The sequence below is a fragment of the Cibotium barometz genome, chromosome 3, assembly GCF_041138505.1.
Source record: "Cibotium barometz isolate CiBa-2024 chromosome 3, ASM4113850v1, whole genome shotgun sequence".
NCBI classification, from domain to species: domain Eukaryota; kingdom Viridiplantae; phylum Streptophyta; class Polypodiopsida; order Cyatheales; family Cibotiaceae; genus Cibotium; species Cibotium barometz.
In genome coordinates, this window is record NC_141048.1 from 73,979,264 (window position 1) to 74,003,775 (window position 24,512).

At 45.7% G+C, this 24,512-nt stretch overlaps 1 protein-coding gene across 1 annotated transcript in view; it reads left to right on the forward strand.

The window, feature by feature from the left end:
- LOC147640516 (amino-acid permease BAT1-like) overlaps positions 1-24,512 on the forward strand; it is a 92,417-nt gene that overhangs the window by 20,846 nt on the left and 47,059 nt on the right. Inside the window, exon 3 of the mRNA XM_086781496.1 lies at positions 18,489-18,608. Coding sequence (XP_086637622.1) covers positions 18,489-18,608 — 120 coding nt within the window. The remainder of the gene's footprint in view (positions 1-18,488; positions 18,609-24,512) is intronic.

The following is a 24,512-nucleotide window of genomic DNA, read 5'->3' on the forward strand; positions in this document are numbered from 1 at the left end:
AAGGTACAATGCTTTAGTCTAAGGAGGGGACAAGAAGAATAGGTGCATGTAGAACAACACATTAGAGATTGGAACAGTCTGAGGTTGTAGTAGCAAAAGGTTTCAAGACAAGATCATGAGTGCCTCATGTTTTGGAAGCAAGATGCCAAGGATGGAGTCCACATGGAGTAAAGGGATGATGTCAATCATCCAAGATCACTTGGATTCCCGTCATCAAGCTTAGTCGGAGGGGATGTCACATGCATAGATGTGGACATACTTAACCCTCTTTCTAGCTAGGGCTACGAGCCTTGTTAGGCATTGACCACCGTTTTTATGGTATTTTCGGTGTTTTGCTGACCAAGGACCTGGCCGACAATAGTTGGGTAGTGGTAGGGGCAGTTCCATGAGCCTATAAATAGCAAGGGCCAGTTCAATCAGTATTCATCTGATCCTACGATATGGGACAGGTCTTAGGCTTAGGTGTTTTCCTTTTGGAGGCCATGCTGGCTAGGATCTATGTTCATCTTGATACATATATAGAGAAAACACTTTTTTCAGCAACCTTTCTCTCTCTTATTTTTGTAATCTTTGCGTTTTTGCATAGTTCTCAAGACTTGGAGTTCTTCTGTATGTTACGTTTTTATGCTTAAAAGGGGTTAAATTGAAGATAAGCGTGCTTCTTTTGCAAACACCCACCTCAGCCCCCTCACGTGTAGTGGTGTGGGCTGTTGGTCGACTCTAATGTGGGCATAGGTTTCTGCAAGAGAAGTGCGATTTCTTTCTAAAACCACAGGGCAACCATTTTTTTTTGTTCCCACAGAGCCTCAAGGTTTGCTTTTTAACTGCTAAATTCTTCACTTGTACAGGAATTGTTTGGACTGATCCTAAGGCTGAGCATCATAGTGGGGCAGCTTTGGGCTGTGGACACATATGATGGACAACAGGATAACCTCATGAGCATCATAGTGGGGCAGCTTTGGGCTGTGGACACATATGATGGACAACAGGATAACCTCATGAGCATCAAGTTGTAGACATGTGGTGATCAATTAACTTTTAGGCTGATAGACAACAAGCTGTTCCTATGGAATCAGTGGCTGGTAATGACTTGGAGTCAACAAAGCCACCGGGATGGGTTTGTGGCCTTGTTTTGGGACATCATTTTGCTCCTCTTGCTACTGTGAGCCTTGATTCTGCTCTGTTCAGACTGCACGGATCCGTACGTACAGACTACACAGAATCGGTACGAAATCTATGGACAATATCCCAGAAACCCTAAAATTCTCCCGAAATCCATGAAATTTTATTAGAAACCCTGAAATCAGTTTTTGAGCTGTTTTATTGCCCGAAAACCTGTAAAACAGCTTGTATACTGTTGGTAGATGCTCTTGGCTTTGACATGGAGCTGTGCCCCCTTTCCATGCAGCTGGTCAACTTGTTTTCAGCACCTATGTCTACCTTCTTGAGACCCGTGTGTGGTTATTTGATTGCATGTGTCCTTCCCAGAGGAGGTGCTTGGTGCTGTCCAGAATTATGTTCGTTTGTTGATTTGTGGGATCATCTTGAAGATAGAATTTGATTGAAGACCAAGGAGCACTGGCCTTCTAATGCCCGGGGGAGTGGCTAGGGTGGTATAGAGCGTGTCTCACCGAGGGTTGGCTAGGCTAAAGTTAGTTTGGTGAGTGTCTATCCATATATAGACATTTATCCTCTAGCCTGGTGTGAAGCTAGAAGCACTCCTTGCCTTGGGCTTGGGTGGAGGATTTTCTCTTATTTGTTTTCAAAAATCATCTTGGAAATCTAGTGCAAGGCACCCTCATACTTGTACTCTTTTTGGAATAAAGAATTCCTAACGGGGGGGTTGGCCCCAGTGTGTGTCTCTTCTCATTTATGCTAAGTGAATGGTATGATAAGATGTCAAATGTTTTAAAAGACTTGATATTGTGAAAACAATAATGTGAAAGAGAGCTAGGTGTATGGGCTCGTTACTTTGTGCCGGAAGGTTCTTGCTATATGGGATTCTGATAAGAATCCACATGTTATTGCATGGGTCCAAGAGTGGCTTGATAAAGCCAATTTCTTAGAACTGGAGTTATGACAGGGTGTTTAATCATTCCATATGTCGTATACCTGACTATCTCTAAAATTCTTAAACACCGGTTTTTTTTACTTATGTACTTTTTGACAAAAGTCCCTAATTAATGAGGTCTTTTACCAAATTGTATGGGTGGATCTATTTTGGTTTTGTAAAAGTAGTAGTTAAAATTCTATGTTGCAAGCTCAATGCCTTCTACGTCATGAATTGAATATTCATCACGGTTGGTAGAAGTGCTACACTTTGGTATGGCACCCTCACATATCGTGGCTTGATATGGTTCGTCCATCTGCTATAATTTTCATCGAGAGGGTGATGGGGGGGCATACTAGAGATCAAATCAACTAAAGGGGTGGAGAGATGATACCAAGACTGTTGCGTTGTGTCCATTGAATTATTAGGTAGCTTATGGGTGGCAGATTGTATGAAGGCTTAGATCCAGAAGGCTGAGGGTGTGGACGAATTATGGGTGGCTAGCCGGATGCCAAGCTAGTTCCAAAAGCCAAGGTCGTGAGGGACCTTATACCTAAAATTATGTTGTGGACAAAAAACCGAGGTTATTTTTTTCCAGGAAAAAGATCCTTCTATTAGTTAACAAAAAACCAGCCTCGAAGGGCTAAATACAACCATGAAGGGCTGGATACAAACTCACCTCCATGTATGGGGCGAGGATCAAAGAATCAAAAGGTGGAGGAAGATACACTTCTCCTCTGGTTGGCTGTTCTATGAGGAGAAGGCTATCTCATACGCGGGGGGGGGGGGGGGGGGGGGGGGGGGGGGTGCGCGCGGGGGATATATCATAGGTGGTCTCTAATGCCAAGTGGGATCACCACCTCTATCTATGAGAAAAGGGCCAGGCTGCCAAAGCCTCAAGAAAGCTTCCTACCGCTTCCGCATGTGGTCAGAGCCACCCTGTAGCTTCCTCCCCACTGGCGGCGGAGGGTATGAATGATATCAAAGTAAATGCTGTTGATGGACTCTGCAGGTGGAGTGTGGGACTGTGCCCTCTCTGGCTTCGTTGCAGCGAGCTCTCCATATGTGCCAGGTTGCAATGCTGCCACAAATCTCCCATCTCTGGCACGAGCCCAGAGTCTAGTGATCAGAGGATGGGACTGCGACGACTGGTATTGCCGAAATGCGAAGGTGAGAGACCTGAAGGGCTAGCCCTCCACCCTCCTCCTTTTAAGCCATGACAGCCCCTGTGGCCCAAGCGACGGTGCTCCATGAAATAATTGAAAGAGTGCATAGAGCGGAAGCAAAAGGGCACTAGAGTGTGCTGAATAGAGAGTGCAAGAGAGAGAGAGAGATATGGAGCAACTATGCTGAATATACTGAAGCAAAACAGTCCCAAGCAAGAGACACAAGTAGTCTCATAAGTGAGGGAGCAAAAGATGTACAAGATAAGATGAAAAGTGAGATGCCAGCCCCACCTATTTATAGGTGGGTAGTGCTGGTCGACTGGGAAAATACCATATGGGCTGGGAAGAATTCATAAAAATATGTAAAATAGGGGTGGCCAGCCCACAATCAAGGGCCATGCAAAGGGGCCAAAAGGACAACAGAAATGGGCAGAAACTGGGGATGAATGTGCTAACATCCTCTCTCAGCACCAAATGCTGAACGTACTCCAAGAAGCCGAAGAAGTTGTCCTCTGTCAAAGACAAAAGAATGCAGCAACAACAGGTACTAGGAAAGCTCCACAAGCAATATCCACAGCAACTTAGCTACAAAAGCAATAGAACAAGCTGCCAGGCACACTGCTCCTCTAGAAGAAAACAACCATGTAGGCTGCGTCGTGCTGCTCCAAATATCGATGACAAACCCAAATGAAAACACAGTGCCACATAAATCCCTAAAAGCTTGTAGCTCCAAGAAGATAATACCCTCAAAAGAAATAGAGTCCATCTGCTCCAACTCTGTACCAAGAGTAGCCAAATGCTGTACAATAGCATCCTCCTCAAAGGTCGGCATCGCCAGATGTAAGAACTCAACTGCCCCCTCTGAAACTGATGTCGGGAGTCCACAGGCCCAACCAAATCCAAATCCCAATCCTTCAATCCTTGGAAGTACCACTGTGCCCTAGGCACGGTCACGTACACACCTGACCACAATCCAAAATCCTCAGAGAGAGTAAGGGAAATAGGAACATTCACAGTAGTGGTAACTGAAGTAGTAGCAGCCTCCTCAATAGCATCACACAGCGTAGAAGCAGGATCCTCCATAGAAGGCAAAGGAACCAGCAACACATCCTGGTCACTGGTTGACGAAGAAAGTGTCGGAGGCGAAGCAATAGGAGACAAATCCCCCTCAGAAGCTTTGAGCAAGGATAGCCCACTGTCTTCCTCAAAAACATTACCAGAGATATCATCTTTAAGGAGAAGTATGCACAGAAACTGAAGGCAAGGCAACAGGAGAAACAAACTCCTCAGATGCAATGAGCAAAACTGGCCCACTATCCTTCGCTGCAGGAACATCTCCAAAAGAAGTATCCATAAGATCACTGGCTGCATAGCACCCAGAAGTAGAAACCATCTGTCGATCACTGGCATCACCATACAGGTCACAAAGCAAGTGCCACACATAGAACGTAGAAGCATCATTAGGAGTATAGATGAAGTGTCGAAGAACCGAATCCTGACAATTCAGGAGGAGAAAGCCATAGATCTATCCGTCAGTCTTCCTCCACCGACACACATCCTCCGCAAAGGCAAGGTCTGGCAAGCACCGATTCTTGTACGAGAGAAACTCCATCAAACCATACTCCCTGAGAATAGAAGTAACCTGCAACTTCCATGACTGAAAGTTACCACCATCCAACTTGTCTGCCTCATCTAGGAAATAACAAGAAAGTGGTATGGGAGCCAAATCTGAAGCTATCATCATTGATCCAACCAATAGGACCAAACCTCATAAGATAAAACTGTCCAAATCAAAAAACGCTGATGTAGGTTCCTTCCTCCCACCAAAACGTAGCCCTAAGAGGCTGGACAGCACCCGAAAATCCTCTTGTAGCAAAACACGTAGAAGCTTTTGTCGATTGTACCTCCAACCTTGAGGCCACCAAAAGAGGGAAGCAAAAAATGCGGATTTGATATAGAGAGAAAAGGCAGCCACATAGGGCCTGAGAATATGCTGTAAGAGGGTGCAAGAGGGAAAGGCATCAACTAGGACTATAGCTTGGGCTCTTCTCAAGAAATATGCGCAATCTCAGAAGAAGAAGTGTCCTCCACAGGTACCAAGGTTGCCACCAAAGCCCGAACCACCACAATCCCCCTCTACAAAAGGGAATGTCCAGCGGAGAGGAAAACGCAGCCAAAGAGGGGCTGCTGTCCAGAAAAAACAGGCCGCCTAGATCCAAACTCCAAGTAGGAAAGAAACGCTGATGAAAAGTTACCTTCTGGCTGCAAGCGATGAAGCCAAACTGAAGGAGATCCAATCAGCAGAAGCTGTCCACAAAACGCAGCAAGAAGAAGGCTGCAAATCTGTGAAAAACGCAGAGGATAAGGGGCTGGAAATAGGGCTAAATCTGGGGCAGCAGATGGATGCAAATCTGTCCTCAGAAGCTAGGCTAAATCCACGGGCCCGCATCTCAGTGAATATCCATCTGGTGCTCTGCGGCCAAGGGCCCCCCAGGCTCGAACTACGGGCTGAAACTTGGCCAAGAGGAAGTCCTTCCAAGGCTCACCACCTGGAAGAAGTCATCTAACAATCAACTTGCCTAGCAAGGCGCGGCTCTGAATGGTGGGGCCAATGATGCCTAGGCCCCCTCTGTGTCGCGGTTGAATGATCACTCTCTAGGCCACCTTGGCCTAGGCAGGCCTCCCATCACTGCCGACCCACAAGAAGTTCCGGATCAACCGCTTTACTTGACCAATGCATGCTTAGGAGAAGGCCCAACAAGAAGTAATGTATCACATGGTGGTGAGAAGGACTTGGTTCGCCAACACCACTCGGCCGGCTAAGGAGAGCCTCACTGAACTCCAGTACAAAAGCTTCTTCCGAATGCTCAGAAGAAGAGGGGCGAGCTGTTGCTCCAGGGGGATATTGATGCCCACTTAGCATCCCAGATAGTGGACTGGAGTGCCCCTCCAGATCCACTGGAAAGCCTCAACTGGATGCCAAGTCGGGGCAGGTGTAGAGCCTACCCAAAAACCACATGACTTGTGCCAGTTGATCTGTGCTCCCGATGCGCGACAAAAGATCTCAATCGCCTCTGTGAATCTGCGGAGATTCCCCACATCTCCAGAAAGGTATGCTGTTGTGTGATCTGCAAACTCTGAGCTCAGCAGTTCCTCCTGAGTACGGTTGGGGAGACGCAATCCCTAGAGCCCCGTCTCTCCTGAGCTGAGAGAAAACTGCTCATGGCCTCAGTGCAAAGAGGAAGAGATAAGGTGCAGTTGACAGCCCTGCCGGACTGAGCGAGAAAGGGGGAATCTGTCACCTCGGGCTACCTGAATGAGAACCTGACTGTGAGAGGCTGAATAGAGTCTTGAAACACCACGGATCCACTCCACTGGGAACCCCATCCGGTACATTGTGCCCTCTAGAAAGCTCCAATCAACTCTTATCATAAGCTTTCTCAAAGTCTAGGAGGAGCACAGTGAGGTCCTGTTGCTACATCCTGGCCGAAAGCTGTTGCCTTCCAGAAAGTGAAGATGTTGTCCAGTATGCTCCGATCCTGAACAAAACCTGTCTGAGTGTCATGGATCAAGTCAGGGAGGAAAGGTTGAAGTCTCCGGCTGATGGCCTTGGCCAAAATCTTGTAGGCGGTCCCAAGGAGGGTGATGGGTCTCCACTGTCGAATCTCCAATCTGTCACCACCCTCCTTAGTAATCAAGTGAATCAAATCCTCTGAGAGCCTTTCTGGCACGGCACCTGTAATCATAATCACATTGAAGGCTGCTTGAAGGCCGCCTTCCATGAGATCCCAGTGGTGAAGAAAGAAGAAAACTTGAAGCTCGTCCGCCCTTGGGCATTTGCCCCTAGGGAGAGCCGTCAATGCCTTTGCTAGCTCATGTGTTGTGAAGGGAGGCAATAAGAAGGTCCGGAGAGCGGGGGGAACCACCTCTCTCGTGTGCCACAGACCCTCTCTCGTGCGTCCACCACTTGTGGGGATAATAGGGCACTTGTGAGGAGGGATCGGAAAAAATCAGTGGCAATGTCTCTCACATAGGGGAGGTTAGAAACAATAGCTCCATCGTGGCCACGCAACCTGCGAATACCATCTCTCACCTATGGGGCCTGCAATCTCAAAGAAGTTTCCCATGACTCTTCTAGCTTGGGGCTAGAAGGAAGGTCTGGCATGGTATCTATACTCCACCCTCCTCTCCTCGATGGATCTGATCTCTGTATGGTTGGCAGCAAGCTGACTCTCAATCCACGGGCTATCGGAGGAACTCTCTTGAAGACATTGGAGAGAAGCAAGACCCCTCTGAATGCTCCTCTCTTGCTCACAAAATCCCTCCAATATGCTTTGTGCTACCTCTTGCAAAACATTGCCAATCTCGCCGAGGCCCGCATCCAAGGTGCGCGTGACAAAACCTGAGATAAAATCCGGTCCCGCCCATATTTGCTCTGCAGATCTCAGGTCCTGTATGAGGTTGTCCGGAATCCTAGTGCTCACATGCTTGTCCTGCCTCTATAGGTTCTTCAAGGACAGAATAACCGGAGCATGATCAGAGAAAGTGGCGCCTGCCAAGATGCCAATCATGCCCCCACAACCACAAGCCCACTCATCCACATAGAATCTATCAAGTCGAGAGAGGTTGGGGCCGGTGCTCCTCCTATTGGACCGCCAGAAGCACAAGCTCCCGGGGCTGTGCCCAAACTCTGGCACATGCCAAGGGTCTTGTCCCTTGAGTGCCAGGATCAACTCCTCCCATGTAGAGTGCTCTGCGCTTGAGATTGTAGCAGTGCCTCCTCTGAGTCTGTTGTTTGCTGACTCGATTGTGTTAAAGTCTCCACCTGGCACCCATGCACCAAAAGTTAGCCTGAGGAAGGGCTTGATGGATTGTACTCCAGAAGGTGGCTCTACCTGCTGTGACATTCGGGGCATAAACACTGAGGAAGCCCAGCCAGTCTTGTCCGAGCCCATTGCACTCACCCAGTGACCATGACACCTGAGCCAGCCACTGTCGGCAAGAGCTGCTCACTAATAGAAATATAAACTCTTCCCTGCGTCCCGCAAGGGCCGAAAGAGGGAGACGAAAAAGTGTGACTCTTGCCTCATAAAATCATCCCGTGAAATTGGGTAAGCCCCTCAAAAAGATGGTGCTAGAAAGAGAATGTCGATGGGTCCCCCAGCTGTCGCTCTATGTAGCTCTCCTTTGAGGATGCCTCGCCTTTGAAAGCATTGAGGCCCCCCCAACTCCCGAGTGTTCCATGAGGCTATCCGCATATCAATCTTTGTGGGAGGCGGAACTATCGGAATTGCCCTCCACTCCAAGGGTCTTGGAGCGTAGGTTTCGACAAGGAGTAATCACAGTTGGTCCTAGCGAAGGCACGCCAGGTGGGCACGGATCCTGTCCTCCATGTGTAGCCACTCTGTCCGAGCGCGATAGTAAGCATACTATGAACTCCATTGATCACAATGAAGGTATCTTTAAGAGGGGGGGAGGGGTACTGCAACTGAGATATGAAGGAACACATCGAAGAGCACCTCTAGGTTGGAGGACACCACCTCCCTGTCTTGATCTCTATGGCCCGAGCCTCTGAGCTCCATCTAAGCTAGGGGCCAGAGATGGGTGAGAACGTCGGTGATGCGCAGATCATGACGATGGTGTGAGAGCTCTATTGCCTGCCCTTGGATGGCGGCAGCCACCATTGACTCTGAATCCTACTGTGTCCCTGGGGCTACACTCAAGGGAAAGGAGAAGATCATTGCGCCACTCTCTGGCGTGGATGGCCTGGAATGATGAAACACATCACAGATCCGAATGGGAGCCACTGTCTCCTCGAAAATATATGTTCCTTCCACCTTAAGACATCGGAAGAAACTATAATCCACTGGCAGCCCCAAGATCTTGAGGGCCCACCTAGGGACTTTGGTGGTAGAGCTCTCACTGGGGAAGTGACAATGGTCATCTCTACTAGCTTCGAGAATTGATGAATCACATAGTGGACAGAGCTCGCTGGCTTCCTCCGCTTTGGAAGTGTGGCGGGAGTGCTAAGGAGAGGTGGAGAGTGGGGGGAGTGCGGGCTCTGAAGAAGAGGACGGGGTAGGGGGGAGTGCTGCAGGAAGAGTCGGAGGCGAGGAGGAGGGAGGGGGGGGTTTTTGGGGAGGAGGCCCAGGGGGGTGGGGAGGCAGGGAAGACAGAAAAAACATCTATTTTCTGACTGGTACTTCCTTTGCTCCTCTGGAGGAAGATAACCTCCAGTAATGCCTGCTTTAGCCTTTTCATCAGGGGTTTTCTTAGGTTCTTTATCCTTCTTACCCCTGAACTAGAGCTATTACTGCTGTCCTTCTTAGCATCTTTAGAAGATGCGTTACCTTTCCCTGTCTGTGCAGCTGATTGCTGCTGCTGGGGTTTGGTACTGGACTGAGATGCTTGCTTGGGCTTGCCCCCGTTAAGCTTCATTTCTTCATTCTGAGCGGGAGTCAGAGCCCGGTCATATGTACTTGGTTCAAAGTTACGAACTGTGAACCGAATGTTTAGAGTCCAATCCACGAATGAATTGCTCCATCTTGGCCTGCTCAGATAACCCTAACTGTTGTGCTAAAGTAATAACCTTACCGGAAAACTGAAGCACTGGGGATCTGTTCTGTCTGAGTCCATAGAACTCGTCTTTCAGACCGGTCATGTACTGGGGCGGGAGAAATCTGGTCTTCAGGTCATGGACAAAGATGTCCCAGTCAAAGGCTGTGACACCTGTGGCCTGGTCTGTATGAATACTAGACCAATGCTGCCACCAAGTGACTGCCTCACCAGTGAGATGGGGAGCCGCTAAGTGGACTTTGTCTTGAGGGTCTGTGATCCTAGCTAATGGAAAATGAGCATTAAACTGATGAACAAATTGATTAACTGAAGAATGATCACACTTACCATCATACTTACTGAAATTTGGTTGACTGCGAATGATGGTGGTTGATGCTGCTGCGGGATGTTGGCTGGTGACACCTATGACTGGGGAGACTGAGGAGAGCTGCTGATACCTCAAGTGTATGGCCTCCTTTTCCCGTTGGTGCTCGAGTAACATACATTCTCGATCAAGCTCACGTTGGTGTTCTCGAGCGGCGAGTTCAGCCTGACGCCGGTCTCCGTCGATCCTGCGTTGGGCTTCCTCATAGTCCCGTCTTTCTTCTTTTTCTCGTCTCCTTCGGGCCTCGTCCTCTCTCCTTTGTTGTTCCATCTGAAAGAAGAGGGAGATGTAGTCGGGTGCTGTTGGAGGTGTAGAAGGACGTGCTGCTGCTGCCTCCAGGAGTTGGAGACGCTCCATGAGTAGCTGGTTCTGAGCTCTAAGAAGAGCTATGGTGTCTGCTGTAGGTGGAAGAACGAGGTCTCCTTCGGGGGAGACGTCTTCTGGCTGATGAGTACTCTCTCCTGTAGACATGATGCTGAAGTCGGTGGTCGTGCCGGAACGCAATCTAACCATCCAAGGATGCCCCCACGCTAGGATACGGTGTGTGTGGACTATCTGAATCTGATACCAATGTGATATGCAGCGGAAGTCTTTGTTTTGGAAGATCCTGTCACACAAATGCTCACACCGTCTTCTGTATCTTGAGTTTAGTGAGTTTAGCAATCCATTTCAATACTTCAAACTTTAAAGAGTTGAGAGAGAGAGATATGAGAACTGTACACTAGATTGGGTCCCGAATTACCCACTGAAGGGCCCTCTATCCCGATAACGAGATAGTATTTGCTTTATTTCTTTAGAGAGAATGACTTTGGACTGTAGATAAGCCAAACGCAAGATCTCGGAGGATCGGAGAGTGGCTGATCTGTACACTGCTGTAGAAACACCTCGATGACCTGATCTCGAGCCTATGCACTCTTCCCAAGGGCATGAGGAAGGGCTGCACACCTGAGGCTGAGAGAAGAAGAAGGTGGACTGTTCTACACTATGTTAGAATGCTGAAAACACTTATGAATGCTGTGTTACCTTCACCAGATGACTGCTGCATATGTGGATGATGCATAGAAGGCTGGACACTGATGCAAACAGCAGATTCAGGGCTGGAAACTGCTGTAGACTGAATCTTCAGGGCTGGAAACTGCTGTGGACAGAAACGCTGAAGTGTAGGGGTGCCGAGGAACTGAAACGCAGACCTGTAGGGCTGCTGAACTGCAAAACGCAGGTGTTCTGAAGCTGCTGGACAGAAACGCTGAGGTCCTGAGGCTGCTGGATAGAAACGCATGCATGTACTGCTGATTTGGAGATTGTAGAGGACTGAATCAGGGCTGCTTTGGTGCTGAAAACAGGCTGATTGGAGGCTGATAGTAGGCGCCTAGGGTTGACTGAAGCTAGGGTTTCTCAAGGGGCTGGAGAAGCAAGCTTATGGGCTCTAGGACTGGATTAGTCTTGGGCTGAAAGCAAGGAGGAGGAGAGCTCTTAGCACAATGAAGACTGAATGAGAGAATAGGCTCTAGGCAAGCCTATTTATACTAACTGGAGGTTGGTCATTTAATAAAGTTTTATATTTATAAATGCCCAATAATGCAAATAATGCTAAATAAATACTAATAAATATGGAAAAAATACCAGATAAATCCCAGTAAATTCCCTAAGGCTTCGGGGATGTTCTAAATGATGCACAGGCATATGAATGCATATTATGCAGGATGCAGAGTGCTTTCTGATGCAAACCCTAAGGCTTCTACTGACTCTACATGCATGAATGATTCTCTCCAAGTGGGTTAAGGGACTTGACTGACTGACTGACCCACTAAGGCTGAGGAATGACCTACGTAGCTCGTGCCTGACTTATCCTGGACTGAGGATGTACAATGGGGTCACGGCGTACGACAAATATCATCCTATTGGGTTCTAAAACTGTACAACTGTTGCACTTCTGATGATGAGCCATCTTGTCACCATGCACTGAGTGTAGAGTGCATGTGACACATGCCGGCTATATATACTACTACATGTAGGCAGTCGACTGGAGCAAAAGAACCTCCACGACTTGGAAAAATACCCAAGACCATAAATGGGGAATAAATATAGGTAAAATATGAGTGAAGGGTGACCAGCCCCTCAGACTAACATGGTCAGCCCTAGAGGCTAAAATAGGACACCAAATAGGAAGCCAGCAGGAAGGGGATGATGTCTAACACCCCCTCTCAGCACCGGATGCTGAGTGAACTCCAAGAAGCCAGAGACGCCGTCGTCGATCAAAGATGAAAGACTGCAGAAACAGGTACCAAGAAAGCTCCACAAGCAATCTCCTCAGCAACTCAGCTACAAAAGCAACAAAACAAGCTGCCAGGTACACCGCTCCTCTGGAAGAAAACAACCAAGTAGGTTGCGACGTGCTGCTCCAAATAATGGTTCCAAACCCAAGTGTAAGAACACTCCCCGAAGTCGAATGTCATGTATCTAGCCTGGAGAAGGTATGAAAAACCTCAAAACCAACCAAGATCAGATCTTGTATATAATCAATCCTGGGAGAAGCAAACTGCTTCTCACTGGAACCCTCTAAAGAAATAGAGTCAATCTACTCCAACTCTGTACCAAGAGTAGCCAAATGGTGTATAAAAGCATCCTCTGAAAAGGTCGGCATTGTAAGATGTAAAGACTTTGTAGAAAAGATGGGGTCCATCTGCTCAAACTCCATAACATGAGTTGCCCAATGCTGTACATAAGTACACCACTGAGGCGGGCATTGCAAGATGAAAGGACTCCACATCCCCCTTTGAAAAAAGATATCATCGGATTGATATAAGCCCAACCTGATTCTGATCCAAATCCAAAAAACTCTGGAAGAACCACTGTGCCCCAGGCATGGTTAGCAACCACAGATCTAAAGCATCCCACTGGGTCCAAAAAACCATCCTTCAAAACAACAAGTCTGCAGAACTGGCAGGGGGAGGGCAGCCTCAGAAGCATCACAAAGAGATGCAGAGATAGACTCCTCACAATGAGGAAGGGAAGTAGGAATATAAACTGCAGTGGTAACAAAGTCCTCAAAAGCATCACAGATAGCAGAAGACTGTTCCAGAAGAAGAACCAGATCCCAAGAATCAGCAACAAATAAAGGATCCATGTGAAAGGATCACACCGCAAGGGCAAAAAACACCCTCCTTGTTCTACAAATATTGCAAAGAACACAAGCTCGGACAAAATAAACTCTGCTTAGGATCTCTGAAAAGATCACTACTCTCCTCCATAAAACTGTAAACTCCTGTCACAGAAGAGAAAGTCTCCACAGATACAAAACAGCTCCCGAAACTGATCCTCAAGTGAAGTAGCTGGAGAAAGGCCCCCTCTGAGTGTAGAAAACTCGTGTGGAAAGAAAAACGCAGCCAAAACACTGCTGTCTAGCAAAAATAGCACTCCACCGCCAACAGAAGGCAAGGAACATGAAGAAACCGGGAAACCGTGTAGGCTAGGAACAAAACATAGGTATAGATGCTCCAAAATCAGCAAAACGCTGACTGAAATCTGAAATGCAGAATCCTCCTCAAGTACCAAACTGCCTCCAAAGCCACAATCCAAACAAGAAACCCCCTCTGCAAGTGATCTGTGTCCCTGGAGAAGAAAATGTAGCCAAACAAGGGCTACAAACCTGAAAATTCAGGTCAAGTAGTGTCCACACCTCCTATGAGGAAAAACGCTGAAGAGAAGGTACCTTCGGGTCCAACAGATGAAGCCCAGGTGAAGGTAGAGCTACCAGCAAGATCGGTTCAGAAAAACGCAGCCACCATGGCTGCAAATCTGAAAATGCTGTAGAACGGGCTGAATATGGAAACGCTGAAGCCTTAGATCAAGAACTGTTTTGCAGAGAACAAGAACAATCGGGGGGGGGATGGCACAAGATAACCAGAAGGGACAGGCAAAAAGGGAGCCTAGAGAGCTCCAAGATCAGGGCTAGGGAAAGCAAGCCCACACAAGCCAGAAACGCAGCCTGTTGGGGCAGCTATGTTGCTGTCCAGACCTGAAAAAAAAAAACACCTGAGAACCCTGGAAGGTGCCCCCAAGAATGACAGGTATGCTGTCCAAAAAAAACGCCCTTGTCAGGCTGCCTAAAGGCTGCCAACAGACGCCCTGATGAGGAGGAACTGCAGCCCACTGAATGGGGATGAATCAGCCCTTGAAAATCTGAAACGCAAGCTTCATCTGGTGAAAAAACGCAGATCTGTCCATGGGTAGAAAAACGCAGATCTGAAGTGGTAGAGGAGGGAGCATCCAACGCTGACAATCACTGGCGCTCTGATACCATGATAGAATGTGCAGCCGAAGAAGGGAAAGTGGAAACACAGGAGAGAGAGTGAGAGAGAGATGGAGAGGAAACACAGGTGAGAACCTGCTCTCAATATCATCACCAAAAGGAATACATGTCCCAAGCAAGAGGGGAGAACCTCGTATGTGAGGGACTGCAGCTAGACAAGCTAGGCAAGCAATGAAATATGAGGGAGGCATGCCGGCTATATGTACTACTACATGTAGGCAGCTGACTGGAGCAAAAGAACCTCCACGACTTGGAAAAATACCCAGGACCATAAATGGGGAATAAATATGGGTAAAATATAAGTGAGGGGTGACCAGCCCCTTAGACTAACATGGTCAGCCCTAGAGGCTAAAATAGGACACCAAATAGGAAGCTAGTAGGAAGGGGATGATGTCTAACAAGGCAAACCCAAGGGAAGGGTTTCATGAGAGTCAGTAGCCATTCGGGGCTGCCAAGGAAGGCTTTTACGGAGTAATTCCAAGGGATGAAGATCATCCAAGGGGTGGAGAAAGGGTGCCATGATCGGCTGATTTCAAGAAGAAGAATTCATGTTTCTGTTCAGGGATAGGGCAAGAAGGCAAGGGGACAAAGTGGAAGAGATACACATATCCCAACATCAGATTTGGAGTGCGATCAGAGTCTGGCAAGGTTTTTAGTGAAAAGGTTGCCAGGAAGGAAGGATGACAAGTTTGGGAGTCCACAAGGAGACAAAGGGATGATGATAGTCATCCAAGGTCGAAGGTTGGAAGCCGGTCATCAAGTTTAGCAGGAGGGGATGCCATGTGCACACATGGACATGGCTAATTTCGAGTGCTTATCCTTGATCAGGCAACAGATAAACAATACGACTTGAGCATTAGGAGCTTTAACATGCATGTGAAGGCTTGTCTATGGACCAGGAACCAGTCGGCCAGGTACTGGAGGTGTCTTCCTTGGTGTTAGTAGCATATCTAGATTTATGGCTCCATGGAACTGGCCGACCAGCAGTCGGCCAGTTGAATAAGTCCTCCAATAGCCTATAAAAGGAAAGGCATTGTTCATTATAGTTCACCTAACGCCCCCCCCCCCAGATGGGGCAGGTCATAGATAGGCTTTAGTTTATCTCTTTTGGAAGGCCAAAGGCCATAGAATATTGTACTTTTTTGTACCATATAAATACACTCATATAAATACACTGAATACACAACCATCTCTCTCTCTCTTCTCTCTCTATCTATTTTCGTTTGCATCAGGATGTTCCAATGTTAGGTGCTTAGGGCTGAAAGAAGACACAGTTTGATGTAACCAATGTGGCCTCCGAAAAAAAGTTGGTGCGACTTCTTACAGATGTATGGGTTGATTTGGTTAACTCATGACCGTAGAAGCGCGTGCTCTACTTATGTACACGAAATGAAGTGTGAACGAGATGCACCGACAACTTTGTAGCACAATGTGAGGTAGTGACAAGCACTGGCACACATAGTTTGGTGCGAGGGCTAAACTTTGCAATGAAATGGTGCTAGGGTTGTCCTTGGTGGGACTTGTTACATTTCAGTTTTTGCTTTCTATTCTGACCTTTATGTCAAGTTGGTAAGCAAGCTACCTTTTAGAGAATCTGTCATTCCAGTAGCAAGGATCCACTACTAGGGCTCTACACTGGCTTAGGTAAGGGCCACAAAACTTATTGGATGCTATGCTGGGATATATGAGAGATCACTCTCGTTTTTTGAATCAACCGTGCACTAGGTCACTATGCATTGTGTAGTATACAATTATTCGACGTTAAGTTTATAGTTGACTGTCTCCTACTTGGATTCATGAGGATGTGAATCTAATAGAAGGGGGAGATAATGTTACATCCCTAACTAGGCCTTGGGCAAGTGTCAATTGGGGGGCTAGGATAACCCGGGTTAAGGGGATGTGCTAACTCAAGGTTAGGGTTAGGGATTAGCCAATGGGCATAGGGATTGATAGGGCATGCCCAAGGGCTAAGGGCTAGCAAGGATGAGGTCTGGATTGGCCTAGAGTCAATAAAAAGCTAACTAGAAGCTAATTATGGCTAAGGTGGGCCAAATATAGCTTGGTTATTATTACTATTTAAGTAAGTTTGGGCTCACTTGTGATTATTATGAGGCATCCACAAGGTAGATGTGTAGGAAATATGGGGGAGAGACAAAGCTGAAACTGAAACTGAAATGAGAACAAGACTAGAAGGAGACACAAAGCATAGAGATACCTTGAGATGAGTGTAGACAAGACACAAGATAGATTCTTTCATTGATGTGACGCCCACAATATATAGGTGAGAAGTACAAGATAGAGTAGACTCACTGACTTATGGGACAATTATAGAGGTGCCACATGGCACTAGACTAGACTAGACTAGGAGAAGTACACCTAGTGTGCACTTATCTCCAACAAGATGGAGGTCTACCAAGGTGTGTAGGACCTCATGGCTAGAGTAGCTACAGGCATGCCTGCGGTTTGGCTGGTATGGGACGCTAGGGCGTGCTGTTTGGGCTTGGTCGACTCATGACAATTTGACCTGAGGCTTGGGGGTAGTTTCGGAAGGGAGCCTATGGCTGGGAGGAGAGTCACTAGCCACAATCTATCGGTTTCATTCATCTCGGGTTTGATGTGGGTTTTCATAACCCTAATAGGCTTTTGAGGTATGTGGTCCTAACACTTCACCTCTAACAAGTAGGGTCTCTGGCCTTGAAAAATGCAGAGATGCACTCTCCCCTGTGAACTAGCCAAAGCGTGCATGTTGTGAACTGATCTCGGTATATGGTACCTCAGGTGGTAGGGTCTCTGACTGAATCCATGATCTATATGTGTAAGATGTCATCTTTGATGATATTATGCAGGGAAGCTTCCTTCAGATATTTATCAGCAACAAGGGGGTAAATTGCTAATTTTTGTGGCCTCTATGCCACGTGCTGTATGACTAAATGAACTGTGGTGTGTGCCATGTGGACACCTAAGCAATATTAATATCTGCTCTGGGTGGTGGAGCAGTGGACTCTAGCCAAAAGTCACAAGGTAATGCAATCCTACAATATTCTGGACATTGGTTTCAAAAAGCCTCATTGCATACTGCCACATTGCATCCTACTACAGAAGCATGCCATTGCTATTCACATAAACAAAATATGAGCAAGACTCAAAACATGTTTTGCTCAGCAAACTGAAAAGAGTGAAGAGTAGTGACAATGTGTTGTCCTAAGTATGATAGTATAGGACATTTTTTCTCTTAACTTGTCTAGAGTCAGACGTGTTTTGTCAGACCAACATAGACTACCCTTTTCTCTCTAAAATCTCAATATCATGGCTTGCTGAGTAAAGTTTTCCGCTTTGTCTTGAGTGCCAAAAGAGCGGTTTCAGCTAACATTGTGAATGATTCTGCACATTTGACAGCAGTCAAGGTTCCTAATGCTGATACTTCTCCAAGGGCTTGTAGGGATACATTTTTGAAGATCATAGCCAATATTTCAGCTTGTAGTAGCCAGATGACAGGAGTGCTAAGTCAGTTGCGCATGTATATGATTTAGATCTTAAGTGGTGTAGGATTGGGACTTCCATTTTCTGGGGTCTCAATCCCCATTTCGTTGTGTTTTCTCCTTTTTGTAGTAAAGGGATAATTACCATGGTACAAGGTAAAGAAGACCAAAGCCTGTGGTTCACAATATAGTTTTACTTCTTAAACACCTTTATTCTCTAGAGAGTTATCCTTATTTGGCTACTATTGGCCCTTGCCTTTGCTCAGCATTACAAGATGGAGCTATCTTTAGTTTTGATATTCTAATAAACGCGAAATTGATTCTCCAAGAGTGTTAATGCTTTTCATGTTTAGCGGGTGAATATTTTAGCTTTTTAAGAGGGTAGTTTAACTTTAAACATGTGCTTTCTTGATTGATACAAAATCTGAAGTTCAGGAGACATTTAAACATGAAGCAGTTTTTGATGCTAGGTATGCACACAGTTTGATAGGTTGATAGGCTTTGTTTTATAGATGTGATCCTAGGATCTTTGTTTCTGCAGACCACCGGATCACTTTACTTTTGGGCTGCTCACCTTGCTGGACCAAAGTGGGGTCCTTTTGCTTCATGGTGTTGTGCATGGCTTGAAACAATTGGCCTCATTGCAGGCATTGGGACACAGGTGGTAACTTCTACATACAGCTTCGCTTTTTTGTTTTAAATTTATACTCTCATTCTGTCCTTCCATGGACAAAAGTCTGTTGCTGTGCATTTATGTTCTTATTCTGCATGCCAGTCCCCTCACTGAATTTGCATTAAGTCATCAAATATCTGTCTGGTAAAACTCTTTTTTGTAGGTTGCACCTATGCTTTTGGGTAATGCATGGAGAAATAGGGAGTCAATAGTTTATGCTTTGAAAAAGAAACTGCAGTATTGTGTGTGTGTGTGTGTCTCATTCAGAGAGAGGCCGCCGATGACCTGCTCGCCTGCTCCCTCGACCTGCTCGCCTGCTCCCTCGACAATCCGCTCGCCCCTTCTGGGTGAGCACGTGTGGTGAGCTGCGTGTTCCTGGACTGTGTCGGGCCTCCTTCCTGGACTGTGTCGGCCCTGCAGCTCTCTTCGCTCCCTTCTCTTGTTCCCAGATGCACTGTTTTCTCATCGTCAATCTGCTCTTCTTCCTCTCTTCTGCGACCTGTGCGCGTGTATAGGAGTGTGTGTGTGTGTGCGTGTGTGTGTGTGTATGTGTGCGCGCTTCCTACAGGTCACTGTTTTCCCTTCTGTGTAAGATAGTTTTCCAATAGAGCTGTCCCCTTTTTTCTGATCTGTGTCTTTCTGCTGAATCGAATAGTCTCGATGGCAGAAACAAGCAAGTATTATGTCAAGAGAGCACTTTCTCCTGAACCTAAAAGACAATCAAGGGAAACTCTGCCCCCCATAGCTCCTTCATCTGAAGATGCTTCCTATGTGTTTGATATGTTGAATGAGGATTTTCAACAAAGTAGAAGAGAATGGATACTACCTGCTCCGGAACTCACCTACAAGATGAAGTTGCCTTCTCTTGTGCATCCTCTGAAGAAGCTCTCTCAAACTGCAGTTATCATCTTTTTTCCAGGTAAAATACCCTCGGCTAATGATGTGGGACAATGGGTGAATTCTCTCCTAGGTGGATGCTATGTAGAAGGAGTCTATTTTGCCTCCAGAGGATTTTACGAAGTTCATCTCTTGGATGCATTGACAAAACAAAAGATGCTGGAAATGTCCCCTTTATTTTTTGGTCGTCAAATGGTGCATATCATGCCTTGGTCTCCTAATAAGGATTATCAGAATCTCATCAAACATCACTGCCCTGTATGGGTTGAAGTCGTTGATTTCCCAGATTACATGAGAACAGAGCTTCCAGGCTTAGCGATGACATTGGGACAAGTGATCTGTCCCCCTTGTCCCACAGGTAACAAAAATCGTTTTTGCATCTTATGGGATACTGATAGACCAACCCCCTCTTCTATTGCAGTTGAGATTGAGGGTGTTAATTTGGGAAAGAAATATTTCACTTTGAAATGGGGCATTTTTGCTGAAGCTTGTTTCTCTTGTCACAAGTTCCGGCATCTAGCTTCTGAGTGTCCCTCAATCCTTCATCCGCCTCCTCCAGCTGCCATTCCTCCGCCATCTAATAAAGGAGGTCAAAAGACTTATGTGGAAAAGACTGAAGCTAAAGGAGCAAAGCCTTTAGTTCATACAGGGAACCAAGCCAATTCAGCTCAAAACAAGGATAAAGGAAAAAGCAAGCTAGTGGAAAATAATTCATCTTCTCACGAGGGTTGGCAGAATGCAAAGAAGACGGTGCCTCTCAAACAAAGACCTCTCCAATCTCGTAATTGGGATGCTTCTGCTCCATCTCCTGGTCAACCTTCTACCTCTTCGGACAGCCCCATCTCAAAGGCATGGGTCAATGCAGTTAAGAAGGGTATTCCACTTTGTGAAGAAGATGATTTAGTCAAGGAATTGGATTCTGAGGGTCAGCAAGACCCTGTGGCAATGGCAGAGGCCTGATGCCTCCCTTTCTCTTTGAGGACTGCTCATCTCTTGTACATATTTTCATGCGTACTTCTCTTAAATGTTTTTCTTATAATATACAGGGCCTCTGCAATCAGCATAAATGGAGGCTCCTATGGCATTATATAAATAATACTCATCCAGATGTTGTGTGTCTGCAAGAGCATAATCAGCATTCTTTTGCTGGCCAGCATGGGTTCTTTTCAGGATATGATATATTTTATGCAGGATCTGGACAATTCTCTGGGCTGTGCATTTTAGCCAGACATGATCTGCAGCCCTGTGTAGCATATAATGATCTTTGTGGCCGATGGATGATTATCCAATGCATGATCAATGGAGAGATTTTTGAAATAGGCTCCTTGTATGCCTCTCAAATTTCAGCTTCCAGAGCTCAAATGTGGGACTCGATAAACCAATATCCTTGGTCTTCAAATGCTCTACTTTGTGGTGATTTTAATAATTCTTCTCACTGGAAGAACAATACCACACATAAATCCCATATGCTTCCCTCTGAAATCCAGCAATGGGAACATATGACTTCATCACTTCATACTGCAGATTTATGGACAGCAACTCACCCTTCGGTTTTGGGATTCACATATCATCATAATGCTTTTACAGAATATAGGGCCAGGCTTGATAGATGGTATCTTATTCATGCTCAGCAATATGATGATTATACATGTCAAATGTGGACTGATTATTCTCAACAACTATCTAATCACACTCCACTTTGGCTCAACCTTTCTTTTGGTATGCCTCTGGATGATATTCAGCCCTCTTTAGTCAGACATTTGCAGGTTAATCAATTATATCTTTCTCATGAAAAATTCCAGCAAATGATTAGATTGGCTTGTAAGCCATTGTTATCCCATGCTCAGGAGGATCTGGATTTTGCTTGGAACTCTCTTGTACATCGTATTCAAAATGTCATTAAGGAATATGGAAGACGGTACATGGCAGAAACCAGACAGCATATCCACTGGGCAAAATCATACAAGCAGTCCTTGGTACAGATTAGCCATCAAAGGTCTCTTTCTGCTTCTGAACAGAATTCATTGTCTTGTGCTTCTTCCATAATTGATGCTAATGATAAACGCAAGCTTTCCAAATGGCAGACAAGGGCTAGAGTTAAACCTATGCTAGATAAGGGTTGCTCCTCGAAATCTTTCTTTCGAAACTTACACACGTACAGACAAAGTCAATCTATCATGAGAGTCAGGAAACCTGATGGTCTTTGGACCCAGACTTTATCGCAGCTAGAAAAACAATGTCTGGATCATTTTCAGCTTCTTTTTTCTCTACCATCTTCTTCTACACCTCAGGCTGCATTGGCTCGGAGCAGATTTATTGAGCTTGTTTCTCCTATTGTTTCTTTGCAAAAAGCTTAAATGCTGGAAATGTCCTTTTCAGATACTGAATTGGATGAAGCCCTCAAGCATTTGGGTAAACATAAATCCCTAGGCTGGAATGGTTTGACGGTTGAATTTTTTGTAGCCTTCTGGGCTGAATTGAAGGGTCCAATCTTGAATCTCATTAATGTAGCCTGGCAGCATCAACATCTTTCCTCAGCCTGGAAGCATGGTCTGGTTAAGCTTCTGCCCAAAAAACCTCTGTGTGAGACAATAGATGACTGGAGGCCTATCACTTTGATACCTGTTATATATAAACTTATTGCTAAAATGTTGGTACATCGGATAAAGGATATCCTTCATGATGGACTTCATCCCAGGCAATATGGTTTTGTTCCAAGAAGGCATATACATGATAATATCTCCATTACTCTCATTGCAATGGAATATGCAAAATACTCTGCTCAAGATGTCTTGGTCATGCAGGTGGATGTGGCAAAGGCATTTGATACGGTACAGTTATGTTTCTGAAATCATGTCTAAACTTGGTTTTGGGCCAAAGCTAGTTAATGTCATATATTGGCTTTACTCAGATTCCACTGCTCAATGCTTTATAGGGAAACATTTGTCTGAGTCTTGGACTCTAGAACGATCAGTTCGACAAGGATGCCCTCTCAGTGCTTCGTTCTATGCTATTGCTTCACATCCTTTGCTTCTTTATATGGATCATTTAGTTGATACTAGACAGTTAGAGGGGCTTCAGATTTCTGGTTCACGGCCTTTCATTGCACAGGCTTATGCAAATGATTCATTCTTCATGCCAAAGAACAGTCCTTTGGAGCTTCGTCTATTGATGGATACTCTTTCAGATTTTGGGTTGGCAGCTGGTCTAAAAATTAATTTTCAGAAATCAAAACTCTTACCTCTCAAGCATTGTGACTGGCATGCTATCCTGTGGCCCGGCCAGATTATTTATCTGGAAAGCATAGTAAGACATTTGGGCTATCCCATTGGCTGGAAAATCAGAAATAAGCAACAAATATCTTGGGTGCTAAACAAAATTCAGGACAAATTAGAATATTGGAAGATCTCCACTTGGCCATTGCACGTACGGCTTCGAATTGTTCAGTCCATTGTTCTGGCTTATGTCTAGTTCTACCTTCCTCTCTTGCATTGGTCATCTCGAGATCTTTCTTCTTTTATGTCTCAAGCCATGGAGATTTTTTGGAAAACTAAGCTTCATAAAAAAGCTTTAAGGTTGCTCAAAATGGACCTGCTTTGCTCACCAAGAATGCATGGTGGCTTGAATATTATAAACATCAAATTTCATGTGCTGGCAAGAAAGATCACTATGCTCAAAACCTTTTTTCAACAAGAGCAGCCTTGGTCTATCATGTTGGCAATCTTGTGTGGTCAGATGCGCACAAATGCTTATGGTCGTTGGTTAGTTGATCCATCGGAAGTAGTACTTGGCAAATTTCAAGGTAAAATCCCTGGTTGTCCATTTTCTACTTCCTTGATTCAGGATTGGAAGAAAGTGCTCTCTCGCATCAAATGGTCTCCCCATCCTGCTTCTATAGCTTTCTCGCTTCGAATGGAAAGCATACATTGGAGTGCTGTTTTTTACTCTCCCCTTGCTGTACAACAACCAATCAGAGCATCCGGTTCATTGACGACGTGGTAGATACTCGAGGGCAAATTCTTTCTTTTCCGGCAGCATGCCAACAATACAATCTTGCGATGCATCATAGATCTATATGGAAAGCTATTGAAGATCTCTTACACCCTTTCATTCCGATTCCAACATTGGATGTAAGAGACAGGCTTCAAGATTGGCATCTTCAGTCTTCAAGTTCAAGATTATCCTCTCAACCTTTGCATCTATTGACTTCTATACAGGCTTATCGATTGATATTACCTCCTCCATGGATTGCTCAGCATGCTAATTCTCTTTGGCATCTGGATAAGTCTTTAGCTTGGTGGAAAGGAAAACTGACATTGATATGGAAGTTGAAAATGCCATTGAAGCAGAGACTCTTTCTCTGGAGATGCATTGTCGGTATTTTTCCAGTGGGAGTGAAATTGGCTCAAAGAAGGATTGCCTCTCCTCTTTGTCCAAGATGTCATCATACTACTGAGAGTATTCCGCATTTATTGTGGTCTTGTTCATATTCCAGAGACCTTCTGGACAAGATCTCCTATTTTTTATCTCTCAGATTTCCCGCACACAGGTTCTACACGTTTTTTTGGATGTTTGGCACGTTATCAGCTTCTTTGTCACAGTATTCTCTTTTCTTCCATTGGATCAGATACTGGGCCTTATGGACCCTCTGGCTACAGCGAAATCATGCATATCTGAATTCACCCCTTCAGCACCCTTATGAGTTCTTCCGAGCCTCGTTGCGGCAGTCCTTATATGATGCCGTACATGAGGAAGATTTGGATGTTTCTTGTGTTCAGCTTTTCTTTTACTGTTTCTGATGGATAGGGCATAGGCTCTTTTCTTGAGCACTACTTGATCTTGCATAGAACTTTTTTACTGCTGTTTTTAAGTTCTAGGGTTCAGACATCCTCTTGATGTCAAACCCTTTTGTACATTTATGATATAATGCAATTTCAACTGGTTTTACAAAAAAAAAAAGTGTGTCTCATTCAGGATACTGGATGTGGGACTTCA